Source organism: Abramis brama (assembly GCF_963993115.1).
Source record: "Abramis brama genome assembly, chromosome: 16".
In the NCBI taxonomy this organism is placed as follows: domain Eukaryota; kingdom Metazoa; phylum Chordata; class Actinopteri; order Cypriniformes; family Leuciscidae; genus Abramis; species Abramis brama.
This window is the reverse complement of record NC_139978.1, coordinates 21,028,311-21,053,381: the sequence shown is the minus strand read 5'-3', so window position 1 is coordinate 21,053,381 and position 25,071 is coordinate 21,028,311. Positions and strand designations below refer to the sequence as shown.

The 25,071-nt window shown below is 35.6% G+C and overlaps 1 protein-coding gene across 4 annotated transcripts in view; it reads left to right on the top strand.

Annotated features, from left to right (window-relative positions):
- The window catches only part of grid2 (glutamate receptor, ionotropic, delta 2), a 414,921-nt gene that overhangs the window by 223,361 nt on the left and 166,489 nt on the right, over positions 1 to 25,071 (top strand). For all 4 annotated transcript variants that reach the window (XR_014603005.1, XM_084086958.1, XM_084086959.1 and 1 more), the window contains exon 3: positions 19,521 to 19,805. Coding sequence is in view for 3 of the 4 variants with exons in the window: in XM_084086958.1 (XP_083943084.1) it covers positions 19,521 to 19,805 (285 nt within the window). In the remaining variant the exon portion in view is untranslated. The remainder of the gene's footprint in view (positions 1 to 19,520; positions 19,806 to 25,071) is intronic.

Sequence of the window (25,071 nt, the reverse complement as noted above, 5' to 3'; positions counted from 1 at the left end):
AAGTGTACTCATTAATAACTATTTAATCAAATGTCAAGGAAGAAAAAAATAGTTTTGTGACAAAGTGATGTGAGAGTTGGGCCGGGGCAGCAGGGGGCGGGGCGCGTTCGGTTCGACATGAGAGTATCGCGGTTCGAACCGTGGCTGTTGTATCGCGGTTTTTCGGTTCGGTTCGAATATCGTTACACCCCTAGTTTTAACACAAATTAAAGGATTTTGGATGAACACAGGATTTGCACCTGCCCACACTGCCAAAAGAACCAAAACCTGGTTCAATGACCATGGTATCACTGTGTAATTACTGTGTGATTTCATGTAATATTCTAATTTTCTGGGATTTTGATTTCGTGGGTTTCATAAGCTGTAAGCCATAATCATCAAAATTATAACGAATAAAGGCTTGAAATATTTCACTTTGCATGTAATGAGTCTATATAATATATTAGTTTCACCTGTTAAGTTGAATTCTTGAAATAAATCAACTTTTTGATGATATTCTAATTTTATGACCAGCACCTGTACCTCCTTAAAGCAACAACTGCACATGTTCACTATTTTACAGTGTAGCAAAATTATATAAAAATATGCTTCTGGAAGCGAAGCAATCAGATTGAAACCACCGATTTTAGGGTGGTCTGTGGGCTGAGGTTCATACTAGAATAAAAAAAAAAAAGAGTATAAAAAAACAGTAAAACTGATAAATGTTTATGAGAGAGGAGAATCATGGGAAGTTAGGAGTTTATGAGGGGAAAAACTGGAGGACAGAAACAGAAAAACTGGAGGAACCGTAGAGAAGTTGTTGTTGACAGCAGAAAGCCCATGAGTCAAGGTTCTGAGTATGTGGTGAGATGTCTGAGTTCTCATTCAGCCCACTATGACCAGTTGACCTCTTTGGAAATATCTCAGGCTGTCTCTCTTTTCTCTGATGCAAACACTCAGGATTCTCTTCCTTTTGGTCCTACACACACACTCAACCCAGAAACAGAGTCACATCTGCACACATGCTCCCTGTGTGCAGGAGTGAACTGAATGCTCAGCGGCATTGAGGTGCACAAAAAGCTGCAGCTCATTCTCCTCCAAAGAACATTGCATTCTGAGAAACAGAGAAAGAGCGAGATGAGCCAAAGCAGAAAATGAGAGTGCCACTGTCCTCACATCAACCTGGCCTCGCAGTTACCCTGTTCCAGTGATCATAGTAACATCAGTGAAGGTAATGGAAATATGGTTTGGTAGAGCATGATCACAGCACTGCTGTGTTTATTAGAGAGTAAACAGGACAACGGTTGCTTTCTCCAAAAGATGAAACAGAGTTTTGATAGTTGATTTCAACTTGAAACGATGAGAGGGCCACATCATTCCCAACCGCTTCCTTTTCTCCATTCCTCAGCGCCCGACCATCTGTCACAGACACACCGCGGTGCAATCACTCTCTTTTTCAACTCTCTATCAGCATTTCTTTCTTCACCTTTCTCCTTTCCTTCTGCTCTTTCCTCTCTTTGTTTCTGTCAAATCCTCCTTTCAAGAATTCTCCTTTCTGTATTTGTCCTTCAAACAAATGCACACACACATTCACATCTTTCCAACTGAGTCTGGCTGCAGAGCTGCACTCTCAGCTCACATACACCTTTGCGATGTCAAATAAGCTCTCGGCCAGGAAACGGGGAAAATGCGAAGTGATTATTTGCACTGTGTGTAAATAGCACTGGCCACACAGCATGGCTATTTGCACCCCAATAGCCTGGTGGAACCAGACAAAACTATGAAAATATGCTATTTAGATTTCAGAGAAGTGGCCTGGAGGGTACAGCATAGATTGGTGTTTTTGCGCGGAAGACCTGCAGTTCGAATGTGGCTTATGACATTTTCCAAACAAAGACTCTTCACCCCATCGTTTCCTATCTCCGCTCTCAATATCTTGGTTAAAAAAAGCAAAAAGCTAAAAACTAAATACAAACACTAATATATTTTACTATCATACTGTTTTAATAGTAATTATTAATATACTACTGTATTTGGTACAATATAATATCACACAAGCACTAATGATGTTGTATTTCAGTGATATTTATATTAACAGTTTGAAGATATTGCTTTTATACAACAATAGTTCTGTAAACAAGAAATTATTATTGAGAAACCTAAATTTTAGATGCTATATTGCCAGTTACGTTGTCTATTTTTGCTCTGCCAACAAAAATAATTGTAAACAAAGCCAATGCAGAATCAATTGTCGCATATCCGAGCCACACATTATTGGAGTTTAGTTTGTGAAGGAATCAGTGAATTAATTGTTTGAGTGAATGATTCAGTGACTCATTCATAAATACTGTCCTGTGTTTAATTCCTAAATGAATCATTTGATTAATTCACTTGTTTTAATGAATCACTTATTAAGACTCAAAAACTGTCACTTGTTGCCAAAGATTGATTAAGAATACCCACCGTTAATGCAGACATATATTGTATTATTTAGTTGTTGTTTTTTTGTTGTTTTTTACATTTTCTATTATTCTTACAGTGTGTTGTAATCATATATCATGTTTTGTTACATTGTGAGACTAAATGTTTTTATTTATTTAGTGTAAAGACCATTTTCCACAATTTATGTTCTTTTTGTATGCTATATATAGTGCAGAGCGATAGCTTTAGAGCTGCTTGCAGCGAGTAACTCTCACCTTGCGGGGTTGAGAGTGAGACCCATGTGTGAGGGTAATGGACTAATAGACTTAGATCAGATGGTGCTTTGATGAGTGCTGTGGTGGACAGAGTGGTGATGTCACCTCCTGTTTTATGCCGGCGATGGACATGCTGTTGAGGTTTCAGACGAATCAGCACTAAGCTGCAGGATGGCATGCTGCCAGAGAGAAGGCACAACTCCACATCCATATTTATGACAATGATGTCCCTACACACACACACACACCTGTGGTTTTGATTAAACACACACACACACACACACACACACATGCTCTGCCCTTTTTATGTTTAAAATCAGTGAGCAAATATGTCCCTTGGAACCGTTGCTTTGTTTGAAGAGTAGTTTCTTTTTTCCTGTGTGAATTTAGCCCTCAGCCAAATCTGTTCAAAGCATCTCTTTTCTCTCTTCTCCAGCAAAGGTGCACTTCTTGTAACCTCATTCTGGTAAAGTCAAAGTATTTTGGCCCCATAAATTATCCTCCCACTCTGACTCTTCCATACCAGTGGATTGTATTGAATAACTATAAGCAAAGTATGATGAAAAACTGCATAACCTCAGTCAAAAAACAAACAAACAAAAATAAAAGTAAGAGGATTTTGCTCTCATCTCATTCAAGAGGGGTAAGTATGTCAACAACATCTGGCTGAATGAGAAATCAATTACTTTCTATCATGGACAACATATTTCATTTGCTGTTGTTTTTTTCATTATATTTTTCTCTATTTTGCTTAAAGGGATAGTAGAAGAAAAAAGTCTCCAAAAGCGTCATAAAAGTATAAAAAATACTGTATAAATCATAAATATGGTCCAAGATCAGGTCAGTTTGATTTGTGACTGGTTATGTGAAATGATCAGATGCAAAAGAAGATTAATTTATGAATCTGAAATTTCAGTTTTTTTTCAAGGAACTGCAAATAAGACTTTTATTATACTCAAAAGAGCAGTTTTTGAATGAAAATGCACTTTATATGCAAAAGCTCTTTGTTGGTACAGTATCACATCAGAAAAAAAATGCAATTAAATCTCATCACTGTACACTGAAAGTCACTTTTCGTTTTCAATCATGAACGGTTTTTAGTTTTGCTTAAATGGATATTAGGAGCTTTAAAGCTTAAAAATATATACAAAAGCAGGGGGGAACTTAACCAATACGCGAGGTAAGCGGCCGCTTGGGGCCCCAGGGAATCAGGGGTCCCATCAAATACCCAAAAGCATATTTAAATCGTATATAACTTATACATTTTCTATCATATTTTGTTTGTCCAGGATATCACCTGATATCATCGTTTATAACACGCAATTGCATGTTATAAAGTCAGAATTGCAAGATATAAAGTCAGAATTGTGTGAAATAAAGTTGATTTGTTGAATCATGGCATTAATACAAACTACACAATAGTGACTAGGCTGCTTGTCGGTTCGCTGACACCGCGCCGCCTCCCTCTTAGTGTCCCGCACAAAACATTTGTTTTGTTGTATAGGCCTAAGTCATAAGATAGATGTGTCCATTAATTTGATTATTAGATTTGATTGTGCATTAGCCTCACATATGACTGACTTTGCTGTTTGCAGGCAGCGATGTGATGATGCCTGATATGAACTTGGGTTGCTACATTAACTGAATGAATATATGCCACATTGATAGGTCACAGCCTACCCATGACAAGATTTCACCGCACGTTACTGGTCTAAATGCATGTGCACCATTCAGTTTTACTATAAAGTTTGCACTCTTAAGGCGGGCGTACACGGTGCGATTTTTATTTTATTTTTTTCACTCGGGAGAAATCGAGTGGAATCGGTGATGCTCGCATGGTCGCGGCTCGCAGCGTGTGAGAGGAATTACGAGCCGAGCCGAGCACGTTATGAGCACCATCCCGACCTCCCGATCATTTTTAAACATGTTTAAAAAATTCGGGGAGTCGGCCCGATTTTCACCAGCTGTCCCCTATTGCCCTATACACAACCACGTCGATGGGGCTATACCTCAGTGGCAGCAACCATACAGCGTGCGCACACTGTCACACACACACACACACACACACTTTTCTCTCTTTCTTTTTCTCTCTCTCTCTCTCTCTTAAGTTTTTATGTTGAAAGGAATGGCTACTGTTCTCTGCTTTTCAACAAATCATTTGCACACACATTTCTGTCATTTTTCTATCTGAAGCTTTGCCTGCATGCAACATTGACGGTCTCTGTGTTTAGCACGAAAGCTCACGTGATTGCTGCAGGCTCGGGATAAAATTCGTGTAGGACAGTCGTGCCGTGTACGAGCTGCTTTGACGCGATTTTCAGTTGAACTGACTCGCAACGTGTGCAATATCTCACGACCTCCCGAGTGTCCGAACTCGCACCGTGTACGCCCGCCCTTAAGAATTATTAAGAATAATGCACTGAGATTTAAATCACCAGTGAAGACACCATAACCCAGCGAAAGTAAGAGTTTAGGATTAGTTGGGATATATGCTATATGGCGAATAGAATTCAGTAGTCTGTCCATGGAAGCTTTGTGTGATTGATTATTTAATGTATTGTAACATCATGGTTATGCTAATTACATTAAGATTTACAGTTTATTTACAAATGTGTTCCATATATTTTTATTTGCTTTACTTTATTAGTGAATATCTGTGTGTATTAGTTAGGCTTAGTTGTTCCTCTCTCACTTTAGCTTGGGGTAAACTCTTTTAAAACAGGGGGTTCAGTTGAAAGACAGAGACCGAAAGATAAGGGCTACAAAAGTAAAAGCGCACATTGTTACTGTGTTAGGGCCCCTGAAACAATTCCACCCCTGTACAAAAGCATCATAAAAGTATTTTAAAAAATCCATGTATTAAAAAAAAGTTTTAAGAATTAAACCACTTATACTTTAAATGTAATTGACATGTTTAACATTAAAGTATTATGCAATCATTTAAGACATTTCTCCTTAAAGTTGAATCAAGAACCCATCAAACTTTTTTTTCTAAGAGTGTGTTATGTGAAAAGATCGGATGCAAAAGAATAATTTAACATTTCTGCTTTTTTCCAGGAACTTGTAAATAAGACTGGTATCATACTGAAAAGATACTTATTTTTAACAGCTGTTTAAAATATTGAAATATTGGTCAGGTTCTTTCTTGGTACAGCATCACATCAGAAAAAAAAAAGGCAGTTAAATTTCATCACTCTGTACACTGAAAAACACTGACTTTTCATTGTAATAATTGCAGTGCCCTCAATTAACATGAGGTCATAAAAAATGCATGCATTATAATTATAAATAAATAGAAACATTTATTTGATAGTTTTAGATATAAAACAGGCTGTGTGGGATGTTTCAAGCTATTAAATGATTAAGACACATTGTTGCCATATGCTGCGTCTACAAAATAATTAAATCCTTGAACTATATTATGCTTAATAATGTTGAAAATCACAATTCTTTGAAAAAATGTCACATTGAAGAAAATGTAGAAAGTTCCAGCAGTTCTTTTTTTTTTTTTTATTTTTTTTTTATTAATTACAAATTAAATCCAAATGAAATGACAGTAAATTAGTAATAGTTGTTTTAAAAAAGTACTTTGGACTCATCTGGAAGATGATTTTAACTCTATTTTCTTTGCTCTACAAAAATATGATTTTTGCTTAGCTGAAATCCACAAAAGCTCACTGTTCTTTTAAAGTCCCCCTGTGGTAAAAATCAAAGACAGTCTCAAAAACACGGTTCGCAATCGATTGTGTTTCTTACATCACAAAGTACTTTGTAACCAATCCCGTCACGAAGAGGGCAGCCTTTACTATATCATTAACTATGCTGTGAAGCAGGGGAGTCTCAAGAGAAGCCATGTTATCCTAGTATATATTTCTGTTGATATGACAAATCGGGTACATTTAGCAATATAGTGGGTGAATTATGTATGATGTATTTTACGATGTTATGGTGAACTATATGCCTTTCTCCACTGACGCTCTAAGTTGTTCAAAGCATTTCTAAGGATGCTGATTTTTAGAAGGCAGCAGTCAGACTCCGAGATGGCAAATGGGAACATGGTTTGTGTAACATTAGGAACACATTTTTAGCTGTTAGATAACGTGGTCAAGCCAAATGCTAATCATATTAATGTTATGTGTCCGACGTTGTTTAAAATGATTGACTACAGAGGGACTTTAAATATTGCATTTTGAAGTAAACTCACAACATCTGATCTTTGGACATGTGAGATTAGTGGGACCTTTTTAATATTAGCTCCACTATAGGATTTACTAAAAAAGAAAAAAGCATTTCAAATATTTATTGAAAAGACTGCCTATTAGATAAATCTCAAAGGAGGAGGGATTTGCATATTTTCTTCACATAAAGATGTTAGGGACCAGATCCGTGACATCTGGTGCTTTGCTTTAATTTAGAAATCCCACATTTCTTCCCTTTCTTTGTTTTATATCTCTCCTTCAATCACCGCAGAGGGGCTTTGTTCAGAGACCAGTCCTTAGAGGAGATAAGAGGAGGCAGGTAAATGTAGAGAGATGCAGGGGAAAGAGAGAGAGAGGGTGAGAGCTTAAAGAAGATGAATAGAATTAGATGAAAGAGAAGAAGGAGAGGGAGAATGGATGCTGAGGAGATTTCTAATGAGTCACAGGTTGATTCCATCCGTGTTGGCATGTGGAGAATCACTTGTGATGAATGACTCCTTCAGTGCTTCAATTAGGGGGGAAACTTTGCAGATATGGTCAGTGATACTGGAGAACACACAGGTACATGCTCACCGAGTCACTGAATCAGTCATTTAACCAAATCATTTAAAAACACTGATTCAATGTGACTTTCAGTGTATTTTATACAAAAATAAAACACAAAAATAAAAAACGCTCATGATAGAAAGCAGTCGACTTTCATTCAGTCTGATGTTGTTGTACCCCTCCTAATTAAGATGACAGCAAAATTCGTACTTTTTTGACTGAGGTTTTAGCAATCATTAGCTTGTCAAACTGGGAGACCAGCCTACACTAGCTCAGGCTGTTATTTTCAGCAGGGCAAACACACAAGAAAACCCTAATAGGTAGCACAATAGGAACCCACTTGGTTTAGCCGCAGGGATTTGGGAGTTCAAAGTAGTTTTCCCAAGCTCTTTTCTCACTCCATCCTTCCTTGACTTTTCTTTGGCTGTGGTTGTTCTTCTTATACCTATCTTTTAAAAGAGCAGCACCATATTGATTGAATCCTCTCCTATATGCAGCAAGCTGGCATGCTAACCTGCACATGCGTCTTCATTTCACAAACAGACATAATGAAACAGATTCCGTCAAGGCCGTCCCTTCATCAAACACTTACATCTTGACATTTGGAGACTCTCCCACTTGGGACTGTTTGACTCGTTTTCCCTTACAGCATAGCACATTTCTAAACAGCTCCTGTGGAGCGCACTGGCAAACATCTGCCATGCAAGAAGCGTGCTGAGTTAGTAGCAGAGATGGTTATTGGTATTTGTTTACTTTTTTCTTTGAGTGTAAAAATATGGTTGCAATACAACCTGTTAAAAAGAAGATGACCTTCATTTACTAAGGCTACTATTTCTACTGATATCTACTATGCAATAGATTTATAAGGTTATAAGATTTTTTGGTAACACTTTACAATAAGGTTCCTTTATTAAACATTAGTAAATGTATTAACTAACACACTCAAAAAAATAACTCTTTGAATGAACATAAAAAAATCATGGAAATGATTTCCACATGATTAACTTGCTTTATTTCAGCATTATGCAATTCTGTTATTCCAATTTAATGTACTTACGTTGGGTCAACTTAATTTATTAAGGTTGATTCAACTTATTTACTATGGTTGGACACAGCTTAATTTAATAGTGTCAGTCCAACTAATTTACTTAATTTGCATTCAACTTATGTGTTTGTTATTTTCATTCACCCATTCATATTTTATTTATTTTAGTGACACATATTTAAATGAATAGACTATAGCTAGCTATTTGCTAGCAGTAACACATATTAGCATCTTAAATGCTAAGATTTACATGGTCCTTCAACCAAAGCAGTTAAAAGTAACCAAATCAGTCCACAGCCAAATAAAATGCTCCACACTTCTCCACAATGGTAACCCACTGTATTTTAAATGGTTCTAATAATTCCAACGTAATTGAACATTAAATACAATTACACACTATCATGTCTTCCCCTTTTCTAATTTTCTCAAAAAAACATAAAATAACACTTAATTTTAACATTTATTCTCTCTTAATTCAACCATATGCAAAGCATGCTGGGAACTAACAAGCACTGCCCAGTTTCAGTTAATGCAACACAAATCATTCATGTAATCCAACACAAACGGATTAAGTAAACTTAAATTTTACATATTAAGCAGATTGAACACAATCAAATTAAGTTAGGGCAAAATGGCAGTTGGCGTCGCACTATACTGCCACCCTCTGGATGTAAGAATTTTTTTACTTAACATAAATGGTTTGTGTTTAGACAACACGTTAGGATTTTGTACTGTTAAGTTGAGACATAATTACGTGGACCTTAATAGAAAAAAACATTTCAAGTCAACAAACACAATTATTATAAGTAAACTAAATATAAATATATTATGTAAAGTGTACAACCTTCCTAGTTCATTTTTTTGAGTGCATGAACTAACAATGAGCAATACATTTACTACTGTTTTTGTTAATCTTTGTTAATGTTAGTTAATGAAAATAAAGCTGTTCATTGTTTGTTCATGTTAGTTCACAGTGCATTACCTAATGTTAACAAGATTTTAATAAAGTATTAGTAAATGTTGAAATTAACATTAACAAAGATGAACAAATGCTGTATAAGTGCAGTTCATTATTAGTTAATGTTAACTAATGTAGTTAACTAATGAACCTTATTGTAAAGTGTTACCGATTTTTATTTTATTTTTTGACTCTTAAATTAACATATAGTATTAATACTACTACTAATAATAATAATAATACTTTTTCATAATATAATATAATATAATATAATATAATATAATATAATATAATATAATATAATATAATATAATATAATATAATATAATACACATTTCAGTAATTATTTACAAAGTTCCACCAGAAGGTGGCCGCAAGTGTATTTATGAGTGATACATCGAATCATTTGCTCAACCGAATTGGTCGTGAGCAGGTCATTGAATCATTCATTAAACTGATTCGTTCAAAACATTGATTCATTTAGGAATGAGAAACACTGCTCTGAGACGCTTGACGATAGATTTGTTTGGAATTATTTTCATCAGAGGAGCAAAAACAAAGTATCTAATTGGTGTCAAAAATGTAAGTTACCCAATATTAAGTTTTTTTTTATTATTATTATTAAATTTATTTATTAAAATGATGTTTAAAGGCACAAATGCAGTTGTGTTTTTCAAATCGGCTTTGATCACCTGAGGTCTAAACAGCACTCTTGTTTGTGTGATATTTGCTTAATACATTCATAATTTTAGAGATATGCTCCTCTCTAGCAAATTAATGAACTACGAACATTGAATTACTTTCCTGAAATAAAATGTAATGTCTGGTGACGTGCTAGGCCTATTGCCAGGTGACAGCTGTTTTAATCATTGTATGTCATCAAAGTAGGTCTACCACGAAAGCATAGGGAGCCGTCGTAACTGTATGCATTTCAACGTAACGTTACGACATTTTTGTCTTGTACTGCAATCAGTAGAGGAAATATGATCGTTTCACTTGCGCTCCGTGCAACGTTTTGTCACACGAGTGTCAGAAATGACATATTTTGGGGGGCGCTAGAGGGATATCCAATGCATACCAAAGTGTTTTCCAGAACTTCGACGCTGGATAAGCACCACGTCTCCAAAATAAGAACTCATTTCAGAATCCTACATTATTATTCAATTCTGCATTATAATTGTCCCAATTCATTGTTGTAAATAAAGACTTCTTCCTAGTCTGTAAGATTGTACATTTTAATATTAGAAACAGTGCTAATAGGAGGTATAAGTTAGATCCCAGATATATTATATATTCTTTTAATCTTAATTTATGAATCTGGATAATCTGTTTGGGGTTTTTTTCTTCTTTTTTTTCTTTTTTTTTATGATCACGGTTCTCCCACGATTCTAAAAACAAAACATTAGAGGTTCTAAACAAAACTAAACAAAATGTTCTTTAATGTTATGAATGAGTGTTTTTATACAATGACAAAATTTGACTAAAATTAGCCTATTAAAATATTTAGGGCCCGAGCACCAATGGTGTGAGGACCCTCTTGGAATTGCTCCGTTTTTATTTAAATGAATTCATTAGGCTTAATTGTTTGAAATTAATGAATGAAGTCTTAAAAGAGTTTTTGAACGAGTCTCTTGAATCAATGATTCAGTGATTCATCAAATACTTCTTACAGGTTCGGAGAGCCAATGAGCATTTGATATCACTGCCATAAAACGTGTTTGCAATTTTTTAATTTGTAAAGAGCGCAGGATTTTACGTTTGTAGTCACTGCTGAGAAGGTGGATGAAAATCAAAGAATAAAGTCTTGAATTTGGGGACGTTCTAAAACACTCAACTTTGCTTAAGGCGAGACACTACAGGTAGGGTAACATTTTAAAATAATAGATATCACCATGAAACTTCCTCAGTTGATTACTTACACAAGTATATAAAAAAAAAGTATTACAAGTTTTAGAAATGTGTATGTTTAATTATGCAAATTAGGCATTATCTCATTAAATATGCATGATTTTGCATATATTTTCGGTAGATAGATCTGAACATATGATAAAGCCAGGTGCAAAATTATTTTTTCATTTTGTTTACACACAAGATGAAAAAAAAAAATTCAGAGGGATTTCAGGATATATTCTTTCATTACCTAGGAAATCAAAATATACTGTCCATAGCCTTACATTTTTTTATTTTTTTTATTAAAATGTCACATAAATCAGGCCAGGAATGATTTATTAACAAATCCCTCTGAAAATATCTTCAGAATACTGCTAAGTGTATAACTGGAAAGTTTGGTGTACACAGGTGCTACATAGGCGAGATGTTTGGAGCCTACTGGAGAATGACAAAAAACTAATTTTGAGAAAACGGCAGTTAAATAGCTCTAAATGAGATTTCGTCGTTAGCTTTAAATCCCCCTTTGGACATTCACGATTGGTTACTGATAGAAAGGAAATGCCCATATTTGGGCTACATAGCGTTGTGCAGGAGACTCAGAGCTTTACAGCGATACCCGTCATGACAGACTTCAGTAAACAGACGGTATTTTCAACGTTTTCTTTATAGCAGCTTGAAAGAACACATATTGAAGGAGTAAACTAGCCCAAAATCTCAAAACTGACCACTGCATGAAAAATCAATGTTTTTGCCTGCCGTGTCTCGCCTTAAAGTACTAAGACAGTGATATTAAACACCATAAGTAATAAAGCATACTATGTACAGAAAAGCAGATGAGCCCAGAATATGAACTATCAACAGCGTTGATGAAATCCGAGAGCTTTCTGACCCCCCTTAGACTGCAACGTAATTGCCACTTTCAAGGCCCAGAAAGGTAGTAAAGACATCATTAAATAGACCATGTGACTACAGTGTGTTATGAAGCAGTGCTAATACTTATTTGTGTGCAGAAAAACAAAAATAATACAACAAAACATTTTTTGGAATAAGATGCGCCAGTTAGTCGCTCACAGTAAGACCAAAAAATTCCCATTTTCATTCCATGTTTACTCTAAGAGAACATGCTGCAAGATTTTAAATAGCGGAATATAACACTAGGAAGGAGATATCACCAACAAATGCTCAATTCCTTCCAGAATGTTTTCACGCTATCTGGGTAATTAGAGAACAATGTCCGCCACTTCTATCTGTAATTAAACAACTGATAAGTATCTAATTCCTAAAGAAGCAATTGAAAACATTACAATATGAGCTGAAGATATCTAATATCTGTTTGCTCTAATCCAGCACTCTGCCCAATTCTTTCCGATGATGAGAATGAATGGGGGGGGGGGGGGGGAATGTGTTGCGAATCTTCCTCATAAAAATGACAGCAGCAAAAGCCTCCACTATAAAAAGAAAAGCCAGTGCTCTCCTTGGACAAATTTATCTGAAGTGCTCAACAGTGTTAGATTTTCAGTTGAGAGAGGAGATCTGTGTGTGTGTGTGTGTGTGTGTGTGTGTGTCTAAGTGGTGATGGGAAAAGTTAAGGACTCCTGAAATGGACCGGTGTGAGAGGCCACAAGCTAAGCGCTTTAGATAACTCAATATTTGAGTGTTTATTTTTTCCCACCTTGGGTTTATCTTTAGCTTCATCTCTCCTGCTTTTGCATGTATTTATAAATCCAAAAAGGTCTATTTATTCAAACTAGAAGTGAACAAATACACCCACAGTCATGGGCAAATGGGAGATAACAGGAGTGTGAACATTACAGCAGCAGCTGAGATTTACATTATGAGAGTTCTCACAAGTGTTGGATGTGCATGGATTTGTTAACTAGTAGGCAAAATGAAATTTGATAAAAGTTTCATATCAGCAAATAATAACAAATAAAATGATTCTCGGACATACAGTTCAAAAGTTTGGAGTCAGAATGCTTTATTAATGCTTTTGAAAGAAGTCTCTTATGCCCCTCAAGGCTGCATTTATTTGATAAAAAATACAGTAATATTGTAAAATATTATTAGAATTCAAAATTTTTATTTTTATATATTTAATTTTTTTATTTATTCCTCTGTTGGCAAAGCTGATTTTTCAACATCATTACTCCAGTCCTCAGTGTCACGTGATCCTTCAGAAATCATTCTAATATGCTGATTTGCTGCTAAATAAACATTTCTTATTATTATGAATGCTGAATGAACATATTATTATGTCGTGCTGCTTAATATGTTTTGTGGAACTGGAAACCATGATACTTTTTAGAATTCTTTGATGAATTTAAAGTTCAAAAGAACAGCATTTATTTAAAATAGAAATTGTCTTTACTGTCACTTTTTATCAGTTTAATGCATATTTTCTCAATAAAAGTATCCATTACTTTAAATCTTTAAATCTTACTGAACCCAAACTCTTGAACAGGAGTGTGTTTATCTATTATTGAATCACAAAGTTTAGTTTTATATATACATCAAAGTGTATTAAATAGCTAAATTTAAATGTTATTTATATGCATTTAAATATTAGAAATATTTATTTTGATGTTTATAAGAGAATTGGAGATGAATTGATTAGAGAGATAAACAAAATATTTAGTTTGCTTGTTAAAGGCAAACTTTCATGTTTGTGCATCAGTTATCTGTGCAGGGTAGGTGCAGAAATGCACTGCTTTGAATTTTAAATTAAAAGTTGCTGATGAATAGCATGTCACTTATTTATTATAAACACAATCACAGTTATGTCAGGAGGAAACATAATGAACGAGAATTATTTATGCTAAATTACAAATTGAAAAAGCGAGCTCCACAAATGTCACATCTTAATTTACTTGGTTCTGTCAGTGGCTCCCTTTTTAATAATTCATAATTTAAAATCTTTTTGAAGATCCTCTTTAAATATAAACATACTTCTTTTTGACATCTTCGTGTCAGAATTGATCTGATCCGTGCTCTGTCACTGACACTAACGTTGTGTCCTGCCTTGACTGTCGATAGAGAATTGTGGCTGGATGGTATATTTGTTCTACAAAATATACTGTGACGTAATTGGCTACTTTTGATATAGGCTATTCTCGCGTGACAGAAGTCTTGCTCTATCGCTTAGCAATAAAGACATTTGAAGAAAGATAAAATATGGAACAAAACATATTTTTTTAATATAATTAAAACTAAAAAAAGAGCTGAACTATGGAACTGTGCTGATATACGGGACTGTCCAGAGAAAAACGGGACGTCTGGAACCCTATCAATCAGGCATCCTAATGCTACTACTGAGCGATTGAAACTGAGTCATTGCCCTTATATGGAATATCACTGATTACTTTCAAAGTAAAATAAGTCATTATTTGATTTCTTTGTAACATTATTCTTTGAAAGTGTCTTGGCATTATGCAGTCCCTGGTGTGAACTACTGCAAATATGAGTGTTTGTGTTTTTAACTTCAGGCGATGGTTTAATATGCAATACTTAACGGGCCATGTTAATACTTGGGATCATTTGTAATCAAACAAATGGCTAAATTATAAGACTTTATTTGTAATGATTGATCAATGCTCCCTTTCGCTAACATAGTTAGCAATATCTAAGAGGAATGTGGCTCACTGACAGATTATAGCACTAATTCACAGAAGTGCTTTAATAAGTAAGGATTAGCCAGCCTTTCCATTTTCAATCAGTCCAATCCATAACGGGGGGCAGCACAAAACACTCTACCTCATTAAACAAGATCTTATTAACTGGAGCTTGGCTTTTTCAGCTTAAAACTTGTGCATTTAATCAATTAAGTTGCATGCGTTAAGTTAATCATAATTCTATGCGTTAAGTTAATCATCATAATTCTACACATTTTGTGGGATCAAATGTCAAGCTTTCAGTTTAATGTATTTTTATGATGATTGGCAGTTCCTTTTTTCTTGAGTTTAAATGAACTGTTTCAAAAAAATGTGAACTGCCTTAAGCTGTAATTGCTAAAGACCAGAGTGCTGAGGATGAACCCAGTAGTACTTTAGTAGTTGAAGCTGTTTAAGGAAAATCTTTTATCTTTATTAATTTATTTGTTTGTTTGTTTTATTTTATTTTTTTAATATTCTGAAGCTTTGATACCATTTAAATCCTGGATGATCCACTGATCACTTTCTTTTGACATTTAGCAAAATACCTTTTACTGTCACTCAAACATTGAAGTTTGTATTGAAGCCTTAAAGGAATCGTCCATCCATTAATGAAAATTCTGCCAACATTTACTCACCCTCATATTGTTCCAAACCTGTATGACTGACTTGCTTTTGGGAAACACAAAAGAAGATATGTTAAAGAATGTTGGTAACCAAACAGTTTCGGATTCCATTGACTTTAATTGTGTTGACATAAAATACAGTGGAAGTCAATGGGAACTAAAACGGTTTGGCTGTCAACATTCAAAATATTTGCTTTTGTATTCAGTTGAAGAAAGAAATGCTGATACATGACGATTTTTGGGTGGACTATTCCTTTAAGTTTTTTTTGTTTTGTTTTTTTTTTCATATCAAAAGCTTTCTAAAATAAAATACTTTAAATATTCAACATTTACACAAAGATTACTTTGATACCAAATTTGCCCATCATCAAAGCTTGAAAAAACCTTCAAGTCAACATGCTGAACGAGTCACATATTTTGATCCAAAAAAAAAAAAAAAATTCCCTTGGGTCTGTTTACAATAATCACTCAACACAGTATGGAGTGAAATAAAATGGCTTAGTTTGCACGTAGCCTCCATTTCCAGGCTCGTTATAAAAACGTGCCAGTGGCAACATTTCAGCAAAATTATATTCCGTTGCTACCTAAACGATAGGGCATTTGCTGATGCAAACATGCCAGTTTAGTTTGCTTCTACCGGTCTTTGAAATCTTTTAAAGTCTTGTGATTTGTGTTTCTTAGGACTCGTACCCGAGCTTTCTGCATTCTAAATGCAACGCTGTACCAAGTAAGCTACCAAGCTAATTTACTACGTCAGAAAAACCATACATATGAAGCTGTTTGTGATGTAAACATCAAAGTGTATTAGTTTACAAATCGCACACTATGGTTAAGAAAAAATAAGTCTTTATTAATCAGTAATCTGCCCCTTAATCATAATTTATGTGAAAAGGAGTTCAAGTTGTTGGTGTTTTACTGCTTCTAGTAATCATTTCAGCTGCAAACTACAGTGAATTGTATATATATAGGTACGTTTTTGCAAAAAATATAAGTAGAGGCATGTTTTTCCAATGAGCCTGGGTTGTCTATTTCATCTCACAGTTTGCTTTTTCAGCACTATTGTTTGCATCTTTCCTTCTTTTTGTTCTGACCCTGTTTTTTTTGTTTTTTTTGTTTTTTTTGCCAGAGTTGGCAAATTACACTGCTCCATGGCTTGACATACTGCATTTTACCTTCCCCAACTTCAGTTACACTAAATAAAATGAGTCAAGTGAGATGAATGTTCATGTCTGAAATCAGCTTTACTGCACATCCGGGAGCCACAAACTGATCAAGGGCAAAAAGGTTGAGTTTATTTGTAGGAGGTACTTTCAGTTCTTTGGAAATAGACTTATGCTTCATTATAAAATGTTCTGCAGTAAGATGCAATTAGATATAAGCCTATTTTTGCAGCAGCTCAATCAAAACACAAGCACTAAGCCTTCACTTTTGCAGCGAAAAAAAATGAAGGAACCAATCAGAGGTCTTAAAGCAGCATCAGTGCTGATGAGCATCTGTTTATGCAAACCCTGCAAGTAAGTGCTTATGAATGGAATGTTTATCAAATTAAAATTTCAAAACTATATATTTATACTGAAGAACGCTGGTTTCTTTTCGTTTCGTTTTTTTTCCCATAAACACCTCATAGCCTGTGATAGAGTTCTAAATGTGTTTTTTGTCCCCCTTTTTTTCCTGACTATTCAGATGGGAGTCTTTAAAAGTGCTGAATTGTTAATGAAGCTCTAAGTGGAGTGGAAATGATCATATTTGCACAGTTGTAATTAAAGCCATTGGTAAAGACATATTGATCACCACCACCTTTGGCTGCCAGCCTGTGATTACGCTCAGGGATTGAGCCATAAAATATATATTTCTTCAAGATGGCAAGCCACATGGTTACTTGACTGAACAAAAGGGAACTTGATTGTTGTAGAAATTCCATCTATTTGCAGAACTAGAGAAATATGTTCTCACCTTATTTAGGGATATGTCGCAATAGCTGATTAAAATACTACCTACATTTATGTTTGTTTTTATTCTAGTTTTTTATATAGTTTTAGTACTGGTAGCTTAATTACAGTGCTAACATTGTGTCATGCTTTAGCTGTTAGACAATTTGAACGATTAAAACCTCTCAGAGAAGTTGCATCTTTCATTTAATATCCCGTTACCTGTTGTAGAAACCTGCTTGAAACCAGCCTAAGCTGCTCTCTGCTCTTAGATGGTTTAATATGGTCTCTCAGACCGGTCAAGCTGCTCTTAATGAGATAGCTCACCCAAAAAATTAAAATTCGGTAATTTTACAAAATCTCTTGCTGGTGATTAGATGATTTAGCTGGGTGGGGAGCTGGTCTCCCAGCATGACTAACTGAGAACCTACTAACAGACCAACCTGACCTGCCTGGGAAAAACAGCTAATGGACATTCACACCAAGGACCATGACAATACTGATAGCTATAAATATGAAGTTTTAATAATCGTTCTAATTATATAAGAATAGGGAAGCCCATACGGCAACTATAATGACAATGACACAAATAGGGTTGGGTAAGTTCACATTTTTACCTGAAACCTAAAATTCTACCTGAAATTCTGTGCCGGTACCCAATGGTACCTTTTTTCGGTAATTTAGACATGTTTACCTCAATAACTGTAAAGAAACTAAGTCTTTTGTAGAAGTGTTATTGACATTATGCCAGAGCTGCCTTGGCTGCTGTCTGCCATTGTCTGTGATGCTTGAATATTAATAAAAACAACCATTTTAGTAAAAAAAAAATAAATAAAAAAAAATCATTTCTATGAAATGTTTTGATTTCCACAAAATCTGTGTTGTGAATTTTCTAGTAATCAAATGAAGACATAAAACATTAATTTAATTGATATTTTATATTAAATTAAACTTTTTATTTAACAACATGCGGCACAACTGAGCTTTTAAAATTTCAACATAGAAGAAAAAGTGATTATTCCTTAAAAAGAATATTTTTGATTTTAGTGTTAGTGTTAGTATTATTATTAAATTGAGATATTCTACTGTACAACAGTAATATAATATCAAGTTAAACCAAACTTTTATTTTGACAGGTTGTGGTGAAGACCTTTGAGTTTCCGTATGTTAATGATATAACAATAGTTTTTCTTAAATGAAACTGTAAAATGCTGATGAACTTCAGTGACTCTCAAAGCGGCTCTGGAAATGCATTCATGTTCTCATATAGTGAGACTGCCGAGGCTGAAAAACACAGTGAGCGTGACGTGTGCTTCAGTGAGTGTGGTAAATGAAACCGCGCGTCTGCGCCACTCATTCACACAGAGACACGCAGAACATGCAGGATTCGTATTTAAATAGTCTTGCTCTCGCCCAGATGTGTTCTTTTCAGGTACCGAAATTTAGCACCAATTGATTTCATGTGAATCGGTACTTGGTAGTACCGACGTAATTCGGTCGGTGCCATTAAAAGTACTGAGTTCGGTACCCAACCCTAGACACAAAGGAACATTATTGTTGGAATTGCTTTCAGAATGATTTTTTTTTTTTTTTTTTTTTAGCTGATGAATGTAAACTTTGACAGCCAATTAGAATCCACCGACTTTTAAGAGCTTGAGCATTTAAAGTGGCAGACAACAAAACTGCAGCGCTTATAATTAACAGAAGGTTATCAGTCATTAGTGTGGACCCTAATGTATAGTTAACTTTATGGTTTTCATGTTTGTGTACATGCCTTAAAACTAGCAAACTTCGAAGTTTCTCACATACCTAATCTTACTCGACCGTTTTTTAAATAATTTGTCAGAGACTGTTACACCAAATATTTGTACTGTCAAATGATTTTGTTATTTAGAGTTTCACCTATTATGTTTGCACTGAAGTTATGGGAAACTAAATCAAATGAACGGAATAATAAGTCAGTCATTATAAAACTTCTGTCTTCTCTCTCTTTCTGTCACACACAGCTTGTGAGTTGATGAACAGAGGTATCCTAGCACTGGTCAGCTCTATCGGCTGTATGTCCGCGGGGTCACTGCAGTCTTTAGCTGACGCCATGCACATCCCTCACCTCTTCATCCAGAGGGCACCCGCAGGGACTCCTCGCTCCAGCTGTCCGCCCACCAGTCGCGCCCATCCAGACGACTACACTCTCTTCGTGCGACCTCCCGTCTACCTAAATGACGTCATCTTCCAAGTGGTGATGGAGTACACCTGGCAAAAGTTCATTATCTTCTATGACACCGACTATGGTGAGTAGTTTTACTTTACTGATTTCAGTAGTAAATGGCCATAAGGAGCTCCCTCAGAGTGTGTCCAATCAGTGACCCCACATTAACACCCCTTTATTACCACCACAGAGGAAATTTTACAGCATTATTACCTCCATTGCTCATGTGTTTAAGGCAATTTGCCTGTGTGTGTTTAAGAGAAAAGAGCATGGAATGAGGTAAAAGCATTCGCGGATTAACCACAGAGCCGAATGGGCTGTTGCCCACAGGCCAATCAGTCCAAGAGGCCTCATTTATTTTTTCGGAGCATACATCTTCCCTTGAGCCTTTACCCATTGCATTTCATTGCGTTTCTCTCAGTCTTGCAATGTGTTTCACCGACTGAGCAAACTGGTTAAAGTTAAACATGTTTCGTGATAGGTTTTGACAGGAGCGGAGTAGATGAGAGTGAGAATTTGCCCGCGGTTAGTCAGGCAGTTACCCAGCCACCAGATTAGAGCCATTTTCATTGATAGAGGCACTGAATATTTTCCACAATCATGATGCTAATTACTCACGTCAGCCAGGGAAAGATTGATGGGAAGTAAAACAAAGCATGCTTTAAGATGGATGTTTTAGTCATAAAAGTCATTCTACCAATAAGAAAGAATAATGATGTATTAAAATTTTTATTTGTTGCACTTAAATGGTCATACAACAAGAAAATACTTTTGGTTCTGACCATTTGGGGTATATGTTGGTGTTAGAAAAGTGCTAGAAAAGAGAAAAATACTAAATGTGTGAAAACAACTCTACAACTGTTGACTCACACAAATGCTTTGAATGGGTGACTCACTGATTGATTCTAATAAAGATTGATGTTAGCATGTTGCTAGGGCTGTCAAAATATAAAAATTTCACTACATGATTATCATGGTCAAAAGAATTCATAATATTATTGTGATAGATACCTATGGAAATTTTGAAAATAAAACTCCTTCAAATAGCATTCAAATTCATCTTTAGCTTTATTTATTTTGAATGAGTCACACTCAAAATAAGTGTAGGTAGGCAGAGAGAGAGTTTATAACCATAGCTGTACAAAAATAACTTACTGTTGATCGGCACTTCCTGCAGTCTGGGGTGTCTAACACTGTCTCTCTTTTTTTTTACAGAATACACAAAAAAATAGCCACACTGGCTCACTTTTTTTCGGGTGTCTTACTTTCATCTGTTCTTCTTCATCACAAAAGTTTATTATTTGCATGTGTTGCCAATTTAGACTTTCAAATGATTTTACTCGCACAATGACATACACTTTTATGCGCGCACACACCCGAAGTGTAGGCATAGAAAGCAGGTGGTCACACAGTAGGGAGCACTAAACTAAGTTTTGTTTTCTTTCATGTCTTATTGCAGTTAAACTGTCAAATACATACACGGTTTACATAAACACAGACGGTTGTGTCTTAAGTGAACGTTAACAGTTGGGACAAAATCAGATGTGTGAGTATATTGGAACCGTGCAGGTTTTAAAGTGACAGCAGGCTAATATACCTGCTATTTTTTTTAACTGTAATTTTCATTATGCATTCTGTGATTGACTTTTGTGTGAATGATACACGCACTGGTAAAACAAAATAAAATCTTGTAGGCGTAGGCAGCTTGTTTGGAACCGAGCATTTGTGTTTGTGAGTGGGTTAAAGAGAGAGAGGGAGCGAGATATAAGTATATAATGCAGAAATATAATGTAGTTGTGTGTGAAAATAACTTCATGGTTGATGGTCTCTCTGGAGGGCATGCTCTGCTGCAGCAGGTTAAAGTGCGAATGAATAAGTACCTGTCCCCGAAGACAAACGGATATGATTTCAGCCATGTCCAGAGGGCCATATGCCTTGGGCAGCTATATAGTAATGAAGCCTTAGAGATCCTCTCCCCTCCTCCCTGCCTTAAGTGTGCGGAGAGCTTGACCAGTGACTCTGATGATAGACTCCTCAGACATTTGATTAGCTGGCCTCTGAGCAAGAGATCTTTCAGAGAGAACAAAGTGTTCCTAAATTGCTTTGGCTTTTTAAGATGACTTGGACAATAGAGAGTTCATTGATAAATTGATTTTGCCTCCTTGGTGTCCCCTGTTTTTTAGGACTAGTGGTGCTGGCAGAAGCCTCAAAAAAATAGGAGGAAAAAATCCATTTGTGTTTGTAGTCTAGCCTGTTCCAAGTGGAACCCATCTTGGAAAACCTCTGTATGACCCTGGCCTGTACTGTAACTCAGTTTCAGGGTGTTACCTATCTTCTTATAGCCTAGGCCATCTTTGTGGAGAGCAACAATTCTAATTCTCAAATCCTTAGAGAGTTCTTTGCCATGAGGTGCCATGTTGAACCTCCAGTGGTCAGTGTGAGAGAATTGTACTCAAAGCACAAATTTTATCTGCTCTAAAACAAGATACACAAATTTGTATGGTCCTGTCATGCAGACAAAAACATGAAAATGATGAATAGGACATGTGGCTTTGCATGGTTAAACGACGTACAGCTGTTATCACTTAGGGTGTACTCACTTTTGTTGCCAGCTATTTTGACAATAATGGCTGTATGTTGAGTTATTTTCAGAGGATAGTAAATATGTAAGGGATAATGTAGAGCGAGGCAGTTGTTATAGCGAATACAACCCCGACAGGGGTCTTGAATCAGCCTGAACTTGTTTTTTGAGTTTACTGATTTAAAAACGATTGTATTGCTTCCGCTAAAGAAAATAGTCCGTTCCGTCTCTACGGTTAGAATCCTGCGTCCATAGCAACGCTCTGTTTTTCATGGCACAGTGTGTTATACTTAGCAGCGGTCTGTTATCAAGAAATAATGTGAGAGGGTGTACTCACTTTCGTGAGATACTGTATATAAGTTTCATTGAAACAAAGAAATATGTTTCTATTTCAAATGAATGCTGTTCTTTCTAATAGAATCCTGAAAAAATACACTATTGTGGTTTCCACACAAAATTAAACAGAACAGTTATTTTCAGTGATAATAAGAAAGGAATCTTGAATATCAAATCAGCTTTAACATTTATTTTGAAGGATTATGTGATACTGAAGCCTGGAGTATTGGCTGCTAAAAATTCAGCTTTGCCATCACAGGAATAAATAATAAAGTATAATAATAGATAACAGTTATTAATGTTACTGTTTTTACTGTGGTTTTGATCACATTAATGCACATAAATGCACATAATTTTCTTTCAAAACCAACCAAACAAACAAAAAATACTCACCCCAAACTTAAAATGTATAGATTTATAGTAAAACTATATAATGTATAAATGATAAACATATAAAAAAAATATATAAATGGAATCAAATTGAGATTGCATTTTCTGCTATCCAAAATTCTGTGCAATTACACATCACATCCTAGTAGGTATTTCAAAATGCGTACTTCTCTCAATTGAACTGCCCTTCATCTGCAGAGTAATGTAGGTCCCCTAGTTGGCTTATCTGCAAGTGCACAACTGAAGACAAGTAAATGTATGGAGAGAAAAGAGAAGCCATTGTTAATTGCTAAGATACAAAGTAGTGATTATGTGATTAAATGATTCATATATAATATGACGTGTACAGTTTTTTGACATGCACAAATTTCTAAAAGCCAAGTTCTAATTATTCTTCTGAATGTAGATTGTACAGGTTATAGAGACATGTGTTCAACATAATGTGTTGTCTCACTGCTTAAGGTGAAGTCAGTGACCTCTAATGCGATTACCACCTTCCATAAATTCAGTTTGAATAGCCATGGCGTAGCACTTATAATATTAGAATAACCTGTCCAGCACTTTGCCAAACCAGGATAAGGTTAATTTAATGTGCAGCAAGTCCAAATGAGATGATTTCATGGTTAACAGACAAGTGGATGAAAAAGATAAAGGAAATTGAGTCCCTCTTTTGAGGAGATAATTAATAACGATCTAGGCCAATGACCCTATTATCCTCTTGTGATAACCAGTCACCCTCTGTATTGTAGGGTGGGTCAGGAGTGAGGATATATTTAATTGGAAATTTTCTCTTTTCCTTATTGTACATTGTTACAGGTTGTCACATGTTCCTGAATATAGTTTTCAAAATATACATCCATCTTGGACCAGCATAGAAATTCTTATTGGTCTAAGCTGGTCTTTTCATCAGGGACATCCTCTATCTCTCTGTCTCTGTCTGTCTGTTTCTCTCTTAGCAAGATGAACTGTGACATGAAGATTTGTTTTTGGCCCCCATTGTCTCTCACTAGTGTCGTAAAGTCTAGTGGAAACATTAAACACAGTAGAGAGGATGCAGCTAGTGGGAGATTCACAGCGTGAGAGCTCACTCAATCAGCGTTCAGCTGCGGGCCTCAGATCCGGTCCTTTGGATTCTGCTCACAGTTCCTACCAGGCCGCATATGACTGCGTCACTCCGATTATTTATCTAGCTCTGGAATTTGATTTAAAGAACTCCCATCAGCCAAAAATAGTCGCAGTTCGCTCTAATCAGTAATCAGTAGACTGAACCGGAAACTGGGATGTATTGACTCATGTCAAGCTTTTGAGTGACTTAAGTCTCAGGCAGGGGTGGATGTGTTCTAATCAACCCAAGCACCATTGATTTCTCTTTTAGATAGACGGAGGTAGAAGTAAACTGAAGACTTTAGAGTAGTAGTTTGGGATTTTAAAAAAAAGAGAAACTAAAACTTTGCATTAAAGATGCATACAGTATAATGCTTTGATCCAATAATGCCAGGGACACATTTAATGACTTGCTGAAACATTCTAAGACTGAACTGAACCCACTTACAGACTTTTCCAATGACTGGAGCAGATTTTAAACACCGACTAAATGCAACTGTCTCTGACTCGGCGCGTTTGGGCATGATCAGTCGTAAGTATAAAATTGTATTCATAATTGGCCTTACAGTCGTTAAGTGTGTCCCCGGCTTAAGGCATGTAGGTGGTTTTTTTATTTAATAATGGGCATCCATCCATCTCAAAAGGAAACCACACAACAAAGTATGAATTAAATTAGCACTTTAAATGATGTGCCCTATTTGTACATACTGTATAATAAGAATTGAAACTTTTTTTTTTACTTTCTGATGCCAAGAACCACCAAATCACCTTGCAACCCCATTCCTAAAATATCAAAGCAGCTGTATATTTGTCTATGTATTAGAACCATTTATGCTGTGTGCGATAAACATTAACGTTAACATTAAAAGTTTGGGCATGTTATCAATGTGCTAATTTATGATACTGACTGACTGTCTGTCTGTCTGGCTATCTAGCT